Genomic DNA, 13,021 nt, shown 5'->3' with positions numbered 1-13,021 from the left:
ACAGAAACATGCAACGAAGCTAGGAGGTTTGTTCCGCTGTGTTGAGAAATGCTTAAATAAAAGAGTAAATCTCAATATCACGGTTGCATTTAAAGTTGAATCTCGGTTTGGCGAAACCGCCGCAACGAGAGCCACAATCCACAAACCACAAATACAATTAAATAATCCGGACAGGATATATTTAATATTCCAAAATCAGAGAAATAAGTAAGCTCTAGGACAGAGACAGGGGGCCTCGGGAAAGTTTGGCTCACAGTTAACTCGTGTGGCCACGTACTTCGCGGAAATACAATTTCTACATACTGTTCCCAAATTTTAGCAACATTAAACCACGCAGCTGCGAGCAATTAACATTTTATAGAGGACACTTTTGAATAGACAAAGGGAAATGGCAGAGGGCCAACAACTCTAATATCAATCCACGTGGGTGGTTTCCAACGGACATATAGTGATGAAACAAAGAAATTCACAAAGAGGCAAACATTGTCAAGATTCGGTAAACATTAGAGTGTATACACACGCAGTCGCAGCCACACAAACGTTCACACTGAACCGAGGGCGCACTTCCTACGTGAGATCGCTTCAACATATGCAACACGTTTGTGCTACGTTCTTCTTATGGACCAAAGTCCGCATTAGGAATCAAACTTAAAGTCTGAAGTAGCCTTGCATTCCTTGCTGCGACCCAGTAAAACAATCTTTATATGACGAAACGCGAGGATGAAAACTAAAAGCTACCCTCTCGCTATGAGACAACGCGCCACGCGGTTAAATCGACTCACCCTTCTTTGGCGAGACCTCGGCTGTAGACCCTCGGAGCCCTGGAAGCAGACCGTCCATCTCACACTAAAACTTCTCCCACACAACACCATGGCCAGGAAAACCCAGAGATGAGGCTTCCGCCACCAACCTAACACCGTTAACTTTCCCACAAAGGGAACAAACATCTTTGCCTATCTGAAAACTGCAAGGGTTGGCCATTGTGTAAGACTATAGCTGATTCCCTGCAGCAGACTAAACCACCGTACAGCGAAATGAAACACACCCACATTCATTCACTCACGCATGCCAGAGAGCTTTAAACTAGGAAAACAAGAGATAAACATATTATGGAATCCTAGTCGTTAGTTGGGTTACATATTAAAACATGGAAGACTTATGGCGTTATAGACGCATTTGCAAGTCTAAAAAGAACCAACATAACAACCATACGATGCTTGCAAATCGTAGAAAGAAATAGGCTACGGTTAGATTGAATCATAGCTCAGTCTTCTCTGGCACGAAGTTTAGCAACGAAGACACCCGAATTGTTCTGTAGGATGCAAAGTGCACTGTAAAGCAAATAAAATGATAGTGAAAGGGGACTCTAGGACACTTTCACCTTAACCACAGTTTTGCCCTTCAAGACGGGATCTAACCTATCCGTCCTCTTTTTACTTGTTTCGAGAATATTCTTCAAAACCACTTCGGGTCCAAATTAAGATACTTTTCTCCCATCATCCAGTACGCCGTCACCTAGAATACATGTCTCGAACTCATTATGTACGACTATTTTATACAAATAAACTGAATTTACCGATCGTAAATACATTTTGAGCATACATCCAAGGGTGAACTGCCGGCATCGGAGACCAGAACGTGCCCCTTGTCAGGAGGAGGCCCGTAACTGGTATCTAACGAATATATTACTCCTCTGCCACTCGAAGTAGCAACTACGAACGGCTCCAGTAACATCATGATTCTAGTGGGGGATGTAATTCGGCAATGGATGTGCAACAAAGTGCGATAAGGGCGCGGGCGGTAGGTCAGGCCCATCTCCTCAGATTTGAAATCGTACTAACTTCAGCACGCGTGACACGCCATTCGGATGGTCTGACGATAAACATCACTGCGACCTTTTTTGTGGCAAATTTTATCCTCTTTATTTTCATAAACAATTAACTTTGATGAAAATTGTAAAGTTTTAGAATTATACGCGAGAAGCCATAAAAGTTTCATTTTTCGAAGTTTTTTGGATTTATGACCCATTTCCGAATGGATGTTTTCTTGAGACAAAATTCGGATTTGGCAGCTTTGCAAACGTATACAAAGCTTATCAATAAAAGTACTACTAAACATTCCGATATTCGGCCTTCTTGAATATCATTTGACTGGAATAAGTGTATTGCAGGTTATGTTGTGCTGAGAAATAGTGTTAAGTTTCCGACTTAATAGTATTGAAGTTAGCCAGTCGGGCCGTCGCGCGCGCAAATTAAAAATGGTCCGACAGAGACGGTGTCGCCAAACGTGTACTTGGTTAGGTTTCATAAAACCGAACGACAGGATGATACGAACAATGGATACGGGACAGAACTGACGATCGAAACCGAACCGAAGGGCGAGCAGTCTCGTGCACTGTCATCTACACTATGAGAACAACTGATACGAACTGTATGTGATGGGTGCTTGAATTTGCACGCGAAATAGCCAGATTGGCTAACTTCAGTGTTAATTAACTCGAAAACGGCTCAACTTATGGAATAGTTTTACTTGAAAATTATTTCTCGACAGCACCCTTACAAGCTTTTCAGACTGTTTCTGATCACCCTGTATTTCTAAGGTGTAAATCACAGATAGGAAAGTACACTCATGTGGAAGATGCCTCCCCAGGACAACGACTTCTTGACTGCATCAAATAAAGATGGGTACGTGACGAGGACAATCATGTGGTGTTACTTCAACTTATCCAAAGGTTCGGAGTTTTCAGTCTGAGGTACAGCCAAGGATTTTATGTATCAGTCATTGTCTGTATCACCTCTAGTAATGATTTGTTAGTATAAAACATGCCAAGTTGTTGCATACTTCAGAGTCCGCGTAACACTGCTCCTAGCTGGAAATGTCAGATGAAAGGCAAGGGCCTACAGCATCTAGTATTCATATGGATAGCAAAGTAGTGTGGCGTTCAAGTCAGTCTCCTAGATGACAATAGGTTTTACCTACTTTCATTTCTACCATACTTCCTCCAAACTCGACGAAACTGAATAGTGTCTCAATAACTCCGTTAGTGAATTATTTGCAAAAATTAAGAAGACGATGCTTTGGAATTAGTTGCTCTTCAGAGCAATAGTGAGAGTGAGAGTCAGTTAAATGCAGAAATGAATTTTATCGTGATGTTTGGACTATTTTCGAAAGGTTCCATATTTATTTGTGTACCAGTTTCTTAACTTGTAGGAGACGTTGATGAATCATATAACGCCAGCGACTGAACAACTATCAAATCAATGGGATGAATGTAGGTGACTATTCACAAATAAAGGCGTAATCTATGCCGGAAAGGCTATGAGATGAATAAGCACTTTTTTATTGATTACTTCGCGAAGGGTTAAACGATAACTGGCGAATGATACTAACGTCGTCTGCAGCACGAATATAAAAAATAGGTGAATACTTTGGAGAGCAGAGAAAAAATTCTTCATTGATCAGGGTAAGCAACTATCCAATAAGTTGTTTTAGTAGAGAGGAACAGAAAGATAAAATGTACGAATTTTTGGAACATTCGAATTCAACTGCACAGATTTGGCAGCCTCGAAATATATGTTCCATTTTTGAAGATAATTTTGGCTGGAAATGTAGAGTTTATGGCAAGGGTCGGTAGGCAGTGCAGATATGGAATATAGGTTGACTCTTACATGGAAGATAACAGCAACCAACCACTTTTTACAATGCTATTTATTTATTTAAATAGCGCCGTTACCGGTTTCGAACCGACGGCCAGTTCACGTTAAGTTAAATGGAATGTGTTGTCGTTGTTGTGTTTATTGTCGTTGTGCTCTTCACTCTGAAGACTGGTTTGCTGCAGATCTTCAAGCTGTGCAAGTCTCTTCATCTCTGCATAGCTGCAGCAACCTATACAATTTCTAATTTGCTTACTGTAATGAAGGATAGATCTCTTTTTCAAATTTTACTTTCGTCCTTTCCACACTTCCCTCTGCTACCTCAATAACTATTTCTTGGATCGTTAGGATGTGTCTTCCAGTCAACTTGCCTTAAACTTGAAACTTCCTGGCAGATTAAAACTGTGTGCCCGACCGAGACTCGAACTCGGGACCTTTGCCTTTCACGGGCAAGTGCTCTACCAACTGAGCTACCGAAGCACGACTCACTCCGCTGCAGAGTGAAAATCTCATTCTGCCTTAAACTTGTTTTCTACTCGGTTACAATCAGAACCTCTTGAGTACCTGTCCAAACTATCCATCCATTCAACAGTATTCTTGTGCAGCATCACGTTTCATATGTTCGTATAATTTTTCGTGTTAGTCAAGTGAAATACACTCACTGTAAAAGTGCTAGATAAATAATCTTTTCTTCGCCTACTTTATTTCCTCGTATTCTAATACCTCCTATGTCTGTAGAGGTTGCAGTAATCTTGTGCTTTACCCATACATAGACGAGAATTATAGAGTATAATAAAATAGTATTCTTTTAGCTATATGAGCAAGTCAACTTTGAACAGCGGGAAATCCATTTTTCGAGTCCCGGTCCGGCATAAATTTTCACTGTCGGCATTCCCTTATACAGCTTATGGTTGTTCGTATTCGCATCTGCGAATACATTTCATGCATATAATAACGGCTGTACTCACCGCAGTGTCTGTTGCTTCGGACATGCATGCATCGTTCTTCTTAACAATACAGGCATTGCAACATCGTATTTATCCTCTGACACCAGGCAGCGATTTTCTATGAAAATGTCCCAGCCTGTACGGGAATTACATAATGTGTGTAGGAGTACAGGCTGTGACTCAGGGACGACGACATTTGAAAATTTGGCTCTGGCCGTGTGTCGGGGACGGTTAGCCAAAGCGGTTAAGGCGATCCTCATGTAAAGCGGGAAATCCGGGTTCGATTGCCGGTGGGGCACAAATTTTCACTGTCGTCATTCCCTACCATAGCTGACTACATTTAATGAACTTTGAAATTTTATTGATGATAATTTGGCTCAAATCTATGAGAATGCTTTGGTTCCGCCGATCACAAATTCAAGATGAGCAGTAGTAACTAATTTGTTGCAGGCTGGATCTGTAGACGAACGGCTGCCATTTGCCATCCTGTCGGCACTCAATGTACTGGCAGCTGTTTCCGTGTCGTTCTTGCCAGAATCAGCTCTGCAAAGGCTTCCGGAGACCCTGAAGGATGCTGCAGTATTTGGACGAGGTCGTCGTTACTGGAGCTGGAAGCCTAAGCCACCACCGATTTCTGCAACAGAGCAACATGTTCTCACATGATTCTCTCATGGTATAGTGCCCACACCTCTTGTAATATCTGTATCAGAAAACGAATGAAAATGTTGCTAAAAATGAACTCAATGGGTCCCTCACTAGCAAAGACTCACATTCGCTACAATTTTTACCTTATCTTATGACAATATGCGCCACAGGGAACTTGTAGAGCTCGCGCAATGCAACATGGCCCCACGTAGAAACGATTTCTCGTTCTCAGTGCTGGGTGAGTCCATCTCTGTGTTCGAAAGGGCGGCCACCTCGGTTTTCTGTCCGCTACTGAGCTGCTCGCTTCGTCTGTTGTGTAGGAAACATTATCTCCTCGCTGCCACTACACTGAGGGAATGGAGATGCATGCACAGTGGGTACACTACAACCTTTTTCAAATGATTTTAAAGGAACTACTCGCTAAAAATATTTGATTCTCCTTATCTCTTATCCTCATTCGTCAGCTGCATGGCGAACTACTTATCATTTCGTTAATGGTTGTAATTGTTGTGATATTTTTATTTTAAGCAAGTTACTGTGTGAAATTCGAATGGTTTGCACTGAAAACTAGAGATCGCTATGATTTTGCGTTTGCTGGTCATACATTTCTTTGTACAATACATATTGAATCTTTGCTTAATCATGAGACGAGATCTATATCTATCTCCAATCTCGAGAAAATGGATAGTATATAGTGCACACACTTTCGGTCGCATGTGCAAATGGTAGAGGCTAAATGAAATATTCGTAACATTCTTCGTAACTCGTGAATGGTTTAAGATATCAAAATAAGCATTTAGAAAATAATAGCATGCAAAGTGGAGAGTATTTTGCCATATAGTTAACAAGCAAATACTTTTTATCTACTGTGATAAATGATTACCAACAGATTTATCCAATGAAATAGTGTAATTATTTTAAGGCCTGTCGACAATTGGCAAAATAAGTATTAGTATCGGTTTCTAATAACAGAAATTTAGGAACCACAGGTTAATTTTTATACCCAGCACGAGCTTTTCATATGTTATTGACCTGAATTGTCCTCTATTTTTTTCTTTTATAATAGAGTGTTTCGGAATGTGTTGCAACTGCAACTGCGTTTGCCTGTTACTCATGTGAAATTGTGTAAGCCTCGCTCTATACTTTTTGCAAAAGAAGATAATTTTAGTATGTAAAAGAAGATAATTTTAGTATGTAAGAAGAAAAAGAGAGAAAAGTTTACTGGTCAGTCGAGAATAAATCTCTTCTTCTGCTGTAATTTCAGTGTAATCCTGTAACACATTGTGTTTTAAATAATAAACGTTTGACTGCTCGAATTACTCGCATAACCCGGTTAAGACGGTCGTTTGCAGACTAGCTAATTGTAGCACTGAAGCTTTGCTTGAAGGACACTGCTGTAGTACTGCACCTCCCTTACTGCGGTATCCTGTCGGCAAGGAGCCCCACCTCTACCCTTGTTCATTGCCCTACCGCGACATCTGCACAGTTATAGGCCAAGTAATATTGTACGCACACTACCTATCACATTCCTGAACGTGATGTAAACACAACAAGACAGATTATATATTTAACAGAACATAAGTTGGCACACTATTGTAGAAGCACCGAGATGGAATACTGTTGCAAAAATAAAATAAAAATTTAAAAAACCTTTTGTATTGTTAAATCATAGTTAATCGACTTCAACAGTGCAAGAATGCTTTTTTCGCAATTTCTTCGGTAATTTCGCTGTATATTTCTCTTCAATGTGGTAGTTAAGCCTTCTCAAGTACCACTGATCAGTGGCTGTAACATCAGCGTTACGTTGGGTCTCATCAGTCATTGTTTATTGATGTCTTAAGAGGCAGATGTACTACTAGAGAGTGTTTTAAGAAAGACAAAGAAAATGTCCACAGTCTTCCACAAATGCGTGACCGACCAAGGTTCATATAGTGGCAATAAGTGATGAAGATTTTTTTTCTCTATAAAGGAATTCATTGATAGTTTCGTATATAGGATGAAACACAAAAAGCTGCATATGTGAACTGTCCACGTTCAGCAAGAAAGCGTAACTAACATAGTTTAATAGAAGTGAGTTTTTAAATTTCCTTACCATGACGAGGAGCTGACAATGCCAATGTAACCATGTGTTATATGCCTTTCTCTTACTGAAAATAGACACAACTCTACCTTCCTTAGCAATCCACTTTAATAATAATAGCTCTGAAGTGAATTAACACGACTGGCCAATACCACTTTGTGCAAAGGAATCTCTCCAAATCTTAAGGAATCTTAAGAGTTAGATGTACTACTAGAGACTGTTTTAAGAAAGATAAAGAAAATGTCCGCACTCTTACACAAATACGTGACAGACCAAGCTTGATATAGTGGCAAATGGGCAAGACTCGCATTTGAGGGACCTGGGTCCAATCCCCCAGCCATCCGTCAAATTTAGGCTTTCCATGGTTTCTCTACAACTATAAACAAATGTTGTGACGATTCAATGAAATGACTACGGGCATTCCCTTCTACTCCAATAAAAAAAACTTCGTTTCTAATGAGCTTAACTGTTGACCGGACGTAAAACCTACTACCTTCCTTCGTTAGGTATGTGTGCACTGGATTGTTCTTTTTATATTCCATTACAGTTTTTAACAAGTCAAATGCGAGAAATTAGCTCTCAGCATTAAACAGAGCATTTTTTACACTTTAAAATGACGCTGTACCCTTAAGGCAACCGGGTGGGATACAAAAGCTTGCATTTGCAGTTCCTAACATAAACCGTTATACCACTTAATTATCTCAGTGCATTTTAATGAATATTTTACTATACATGGTCTATATCTAAAGAAACACTGGTGTAAATTTTTTTGGTTCCCGAGTTTGAAATTCAAAATATAAAAAATAATTAGTTAATAAATATTGAATATACAAATCTATTTCTCTTTAGGTGCCATTTTCTCAAAAACTATAAAAGTTATTAATCTGAAACTTTGTATGTGATTTTTATGGTACAATTATTTGAAAATATTGTACTGTTTCTGTTTCACAAAGCCTTATAATACCTAGAGTATGAACGCCTGTATTATACATTAGAATACGCAGTATGGGGAATACGTTGATTTGTAAGCGATAAAGTGTCTTACTAACTTCTTAATTTCACGTTAAAGCACTTGGGCCTAAAGCTTTCAGACAGAAATTCTTTTTCCTTTTTTGCAGACGACATTATGAATTTGAATAATTCTAGAAATTAAAACCCCCTCGTACGCAAAGGAAACAATGTTTTAAGGTTTTAATCATGGAGTTATCAAATGTAAACAGACGTAAGAAGTAGATTTATCCCCAACATGCACTTCAAGCAGCTAGAGGCGGGGGGGGTGGGGGGGGGGGGGGGTGGGGAGGGAGAGGGGGAGAGAAAGTAGAAGCCCAAATGACTAGGTGCTAGTTGCTGAGCACTGACAACTAATAGGCTCGCACTACAGATCAATTGCTATCTTATAAATTTCAGTCAACAACACAGATTGTAAATGTCCATTGTAGAACCAATCACGTTCAAGTATGGTTCTCGTTTGTAGCGAAGAATGTGAAGGTAAATTAAGGTTGATGAACAAAACAATAAGTAGAAGAAGAATGGCCAGTAGCGATCGTTGAGGGAGGTCGCAGTCGAAAACAGTCGACTTGAAGCGTTCCGAATGGGGCCGACGTGCAATGCTGGTTCGAGAAGATCTTTCAGCCCCCTGCAATAATTTCGAGCATCCCTTTCCTCTCCTCACACACACCCACACACAGACACAGTTTTACAGTATTTGATTCACATTACCATTCCTCAAAGAGTTCTTACTTTCACATATCCCATTGTCTACACTGATGGTTTTTTATGTGAATACATGACACAGATGTGAAATGTTTGTAGTGTTCCGCATTTCGAGTCACTCAGAATTATTATGAGCTCCAAGATAAGGGAATATCATCTTAGAAGTATATACGAGCATGACACTGAGATAATACATGCAACAGTCGATTTGCACAGGGAAGAGAGTGATGTTAGGTGGCGAATTTCATTGTCTCATTGCTCCTGGAAGCACTTAGATAGGCACCATGCAACTGGAACCGTGCATCATTAACCATGGACCAAGAGTCGACATAGCCATTTAGTAGTATCTATTATAGTACTACTAGTAAATTTTTAACTGTTTGAGAAAGGAAGAGCTGCAGTTACACAGTACATATTATGAAATATGTCGTGTTTATCTGGCAATTTTAATAGTCGTGATCCTGACTTACTAATCCAAGCAAAAACTTAATAATAATCTTATTAAGTAGACATATTCCATCAAATCTAATACAACGTAAACAAACAGTAATTCATTTTAGTGTCATACTGCATCTAAGCTTGTAATGAGCAGGTGGAAAGCAAAGTTTTTATGTTTTTTTATGTTATTATCATGTGTATTTACTTACGTAAGCACGGTTTCTTGTTTCGTCGAATTTTCGTTTCTAAATCTTTGACCATGGGTGGAAGGTGCATCCTATGAAAATGTTTTGAAGGACAAATTCCTTCCTGCACTGCAACAAAAACGTCCGGGAAGGGCTGCGTGTGTGCTGTTTCACCAAGACAACGCGCCCACACATCGAGCTAACATAACGCAACAGTTTCTTCGTGATAACAACTTTGAAGTGATTCCTCATGCTCCCTACTCACCTGACCTGGCTCCTAGTGACTTTTGGCTTTCTCCAACAATGAAAGACACTCTCCGTGGCCGCACATTCACCAGCCGTGCTGCTATTGCCTCAGCGATTTTCCAGTGGTCAAAACAGGCTCCTAAAGAAGCCTTCGCCGCTGCCGTGGAATCATGGCGTCAGCGTTGTGAAAAATGTGTACGTCTGCAGGGCGATTACATCGAGAAGTAACGTCAGTTTCATCGATTTCTGGTGAGTAGTTAATTAGAAAAAAAATCGGAGGCCTTAGAACTTGAATGCACCTCATAGTAGGCTTCACACACGTATGGCCCTCCTTACATATGCATGTACTGCAATTAACTTTTATCAGTTAGTTTCACTGCCACTCTTTTGTAGCGAGTGTGTGGTAGTATATTCCGCCACATTCTCAGGGTGTTCCCATTACACTAGGAAGAGTCTTTCTCGTCTTCCACTACGTTGCAAATAACTTTCTGAGGGGGCAACCACAGGTCAGAGAGATTATAAATAATGATAAAAGCACTCAACAGTCAATAACCATTCAAACTGTCATAAAAATTGTAACCCTTAAATGGTCAAGAATGATGGTGTGTTGCCAAAAGCCTCAAAGCTGTATGAAAGTGCTTCATTTACAACTGCCGGTTTCACGTCAGCACAGACGCATCTTCAGGTTTATAATGGTTATTTTTCCATAATGTAGATGGACAATTATGGAGTCCCAGCTTTCGGGAAGTTTACACATTAAAATTCCAATCGCAATGGTGGGTTGTCATAACAAAATTGAGTACACCAAAAAGCATGACTGCTGAATGAATCGGGCCGGATAAAACTCCGTAGCATAATATTATAATATCTGGTAGACACCAGCTGCATAAAAACAATGAAGTGTAACTGAAAAACCCGTGTAATATGCATACCTCCGCCGTATCTCTAAGAACCCGATGTGGTGTAAGCATCCCGTGGAGGCTCGCAGTACAGTTGGTTTTACTTCATTGGCTTTATGCTGGTGGTGTCTACAGAATCTTATAATATATCCTACATGGTGTTTCCGGCCTAGTTCATTCAGCAGTCATGCTTTGTAATTCTGACAAGCATCTTTCGCTGTATGCAGTTTTATTCCGCCATTGGGGTTCGATATCCAGAAAGCTGGTACTCCGTGATTGTCCATCTGTTATGGAAAGATCGTGAGGCGAGACTTTCTGTGGCTCCAGAAGAACAGGTTGTAACTCCTTCTGAATACGAGGCAAGACGTAACTCTGATCGAGTGTGTCATGCATTATCTCGCTACTAAGAACCCTTCACTCAGAGTCTTAAAGTAACTTCTCTTGAACGTACCATCATAGAAGCAGAAGTTCTGACAGGAATATGCGCATACCCCAATTCTTGCATATTGCTAACAGTTTACCAATTCACCTTAAACGTCTACAGTTCTCAGTGAGTTTATGTTATGCCATGACCACAAAGAAAGCATAATGCTAAAAGCTGCATTTGCAGTCGTGGACTTTAGTGTCAGTTTAATTTTGCATGGCGAACTCTGTGTGGCTCTCTCCAATTTTAGTGACGCGAACAAGCTCTTCATTCATTCCCCAATCATACTACTTTACTGTATACAAAGAAACTTTATAAGTGAAAAATAAATTCGACCCATACGAAGTGTCAGCCACACTTATAAATAAATACCAGGGCAACGCCGAATTTCTCGGCTAGTAGATAATAACAAGACTGAACTACAGATGTTATGGCATCATATTCTCAAGATGGCAAAGCTAACACTGTGAAACAGAAGTGCCGGTCTTCAGTAGTGCTTGAAAGATACTAACATTGTCAGAAGAAAATTGGGTGTAGGAAGAAATCAGAAGAAAAGAAAATAGCTGAAATATCCCCAGTAGCGGATATGAGTGAGTGGAAACTGGAAACAAAAGCTCATATGGTAGATGGTTCATATATGATAAATTAACGTGGACTGATTAAACTATAAAGTGAAACAATTAATCAGTAACATCCATCACTCCTCATACATGAAAATCAAACAGATATCAAACTGTTTGCTATTGCTAATAATTATTTACTTTTCTTCAACCCATGATCCGCTTACCTGACAGTGTATGAACCTACTTTGGAGTTTTCTGCCACTTCTCTTTCCATGAGATTTCAAGACACACAAATGAATTCACTTTTTACATTTCTGTTGTAATACTATACCGAGAGTACCATTTCAAAACTTTCCAGCTTTACATCCCTCTCTTGCCTGTATTTGTAGACATGAACTACACTCCTGGAAATGGAAAAAAGAACACATTGACACCGGTGTGTCAGACCCATCATACTTGCTCCGGACACTGCGAGAGGGCTGTACAAGCAATGATCACACGCACGGCACAGCGGACACACCAGGAACCGCGGTGTTGGCCGTCGAATGGCGCTAGCTGCGCAGCATTTGTGCACCGCCGCCGTCAGTGTCAGCCAGTTTGCCGTGGCATACGGAGCTCCATCGCAGTCTTTAACACAGGTAGCATGCCGCGACAGCGTGGACGTGATCCGTATGTGCAGTTGACGGACTTTGAGCGAGGGCGTATAGTGGGCATGCGGGAGGCCGGGTGGACGTACCGCCGAATTGTTCAACACATGGGGCGTGAGGTCTTCACAGTACATCGATGTTGTCGCCAGTGGTCGGCGGAAGGTGCACGTGCCCGTCGACCTGGGACCGGACCGCAGCGACACACGGATACACGCCAAGACCGTAGGATCCTACGCAGTGCCGTAGGGGACCGCACCGCCACTTCCCAGGGACAATGAATTCACGGTGTTCTTATTTCAATTTCCAGGAGTGTATTTCGAACAGTTAGCTCAGAAACCTGCGATTGTATAAGTGGTTGCAAAAATTGACCTCTTTGCAACAAATAATCCCGAGCAAATAGGCATATCATGATAGATACAGGGATTAGTGAAAACACGCTTCTTGTAGCTAAACTAAATAGCGTAACATCAAAAACCACGAAATACACTCCTGGAAATTGATATAAGAACACCGTGAATTCATTGTCCCAGGAAGGGGAAACTTTATTGACACATTCCTGGGGTCAGATACATCACATGATC

General features: G+C 40.7%; 1 protein-coding gene and 1 non-coding gene across 2 annotated transcripts in view; one reads left to right on the top strand and one right to left on the bottom strand.

Moving 5' to 3' along the window:
* Positions 1-5,263, top strand: part of LOC124788912 (solute carrier family 22 member 3-like) — a 76,748-nt gene extending 71,485 nt beyond the window's left edge. Inside the window, exon 5 of the mRNA XM_047256194.1 lies at positions 5,051-5,263. Coding sequence (XP_047112150.1) covers positions 5,051-5,263 — 213 coding nt within the window. The remainder of the gene's footprint in view (positions 1-5,050) is intronic.
* On the bottom strand, positions 4,060-4,134 carry Trnas-uga. Its single transcript has one exon. It is a non-coding gene; the product is annotated as a tRNA-Ser (tRNA).
* Positions 5,264-13,021: the final 7,758 nt, after the last annotated feature.

The sequence above is a fragment of the Schistocerca piceifrons genome, chromosome 3 (genome assembly GCF_021461385.2).
Source record: "Schistocerca piceifrons isolate TAMUIC-IGC-003096 chromosome 3, iqSchPice1.1, whole genome shotgun sequence".
Taxonomy (NCBI): Eukaryota; Metazoa; Arthropoda; class Insecta; order Orthoptera; family Acrididae; genus Schistocerca; species Schistocerca piceifrons.
Note: the sequence above shows the minus strand (reverse complement) of the source record. Positions and strands in the feature narration are given on the sequence as shown.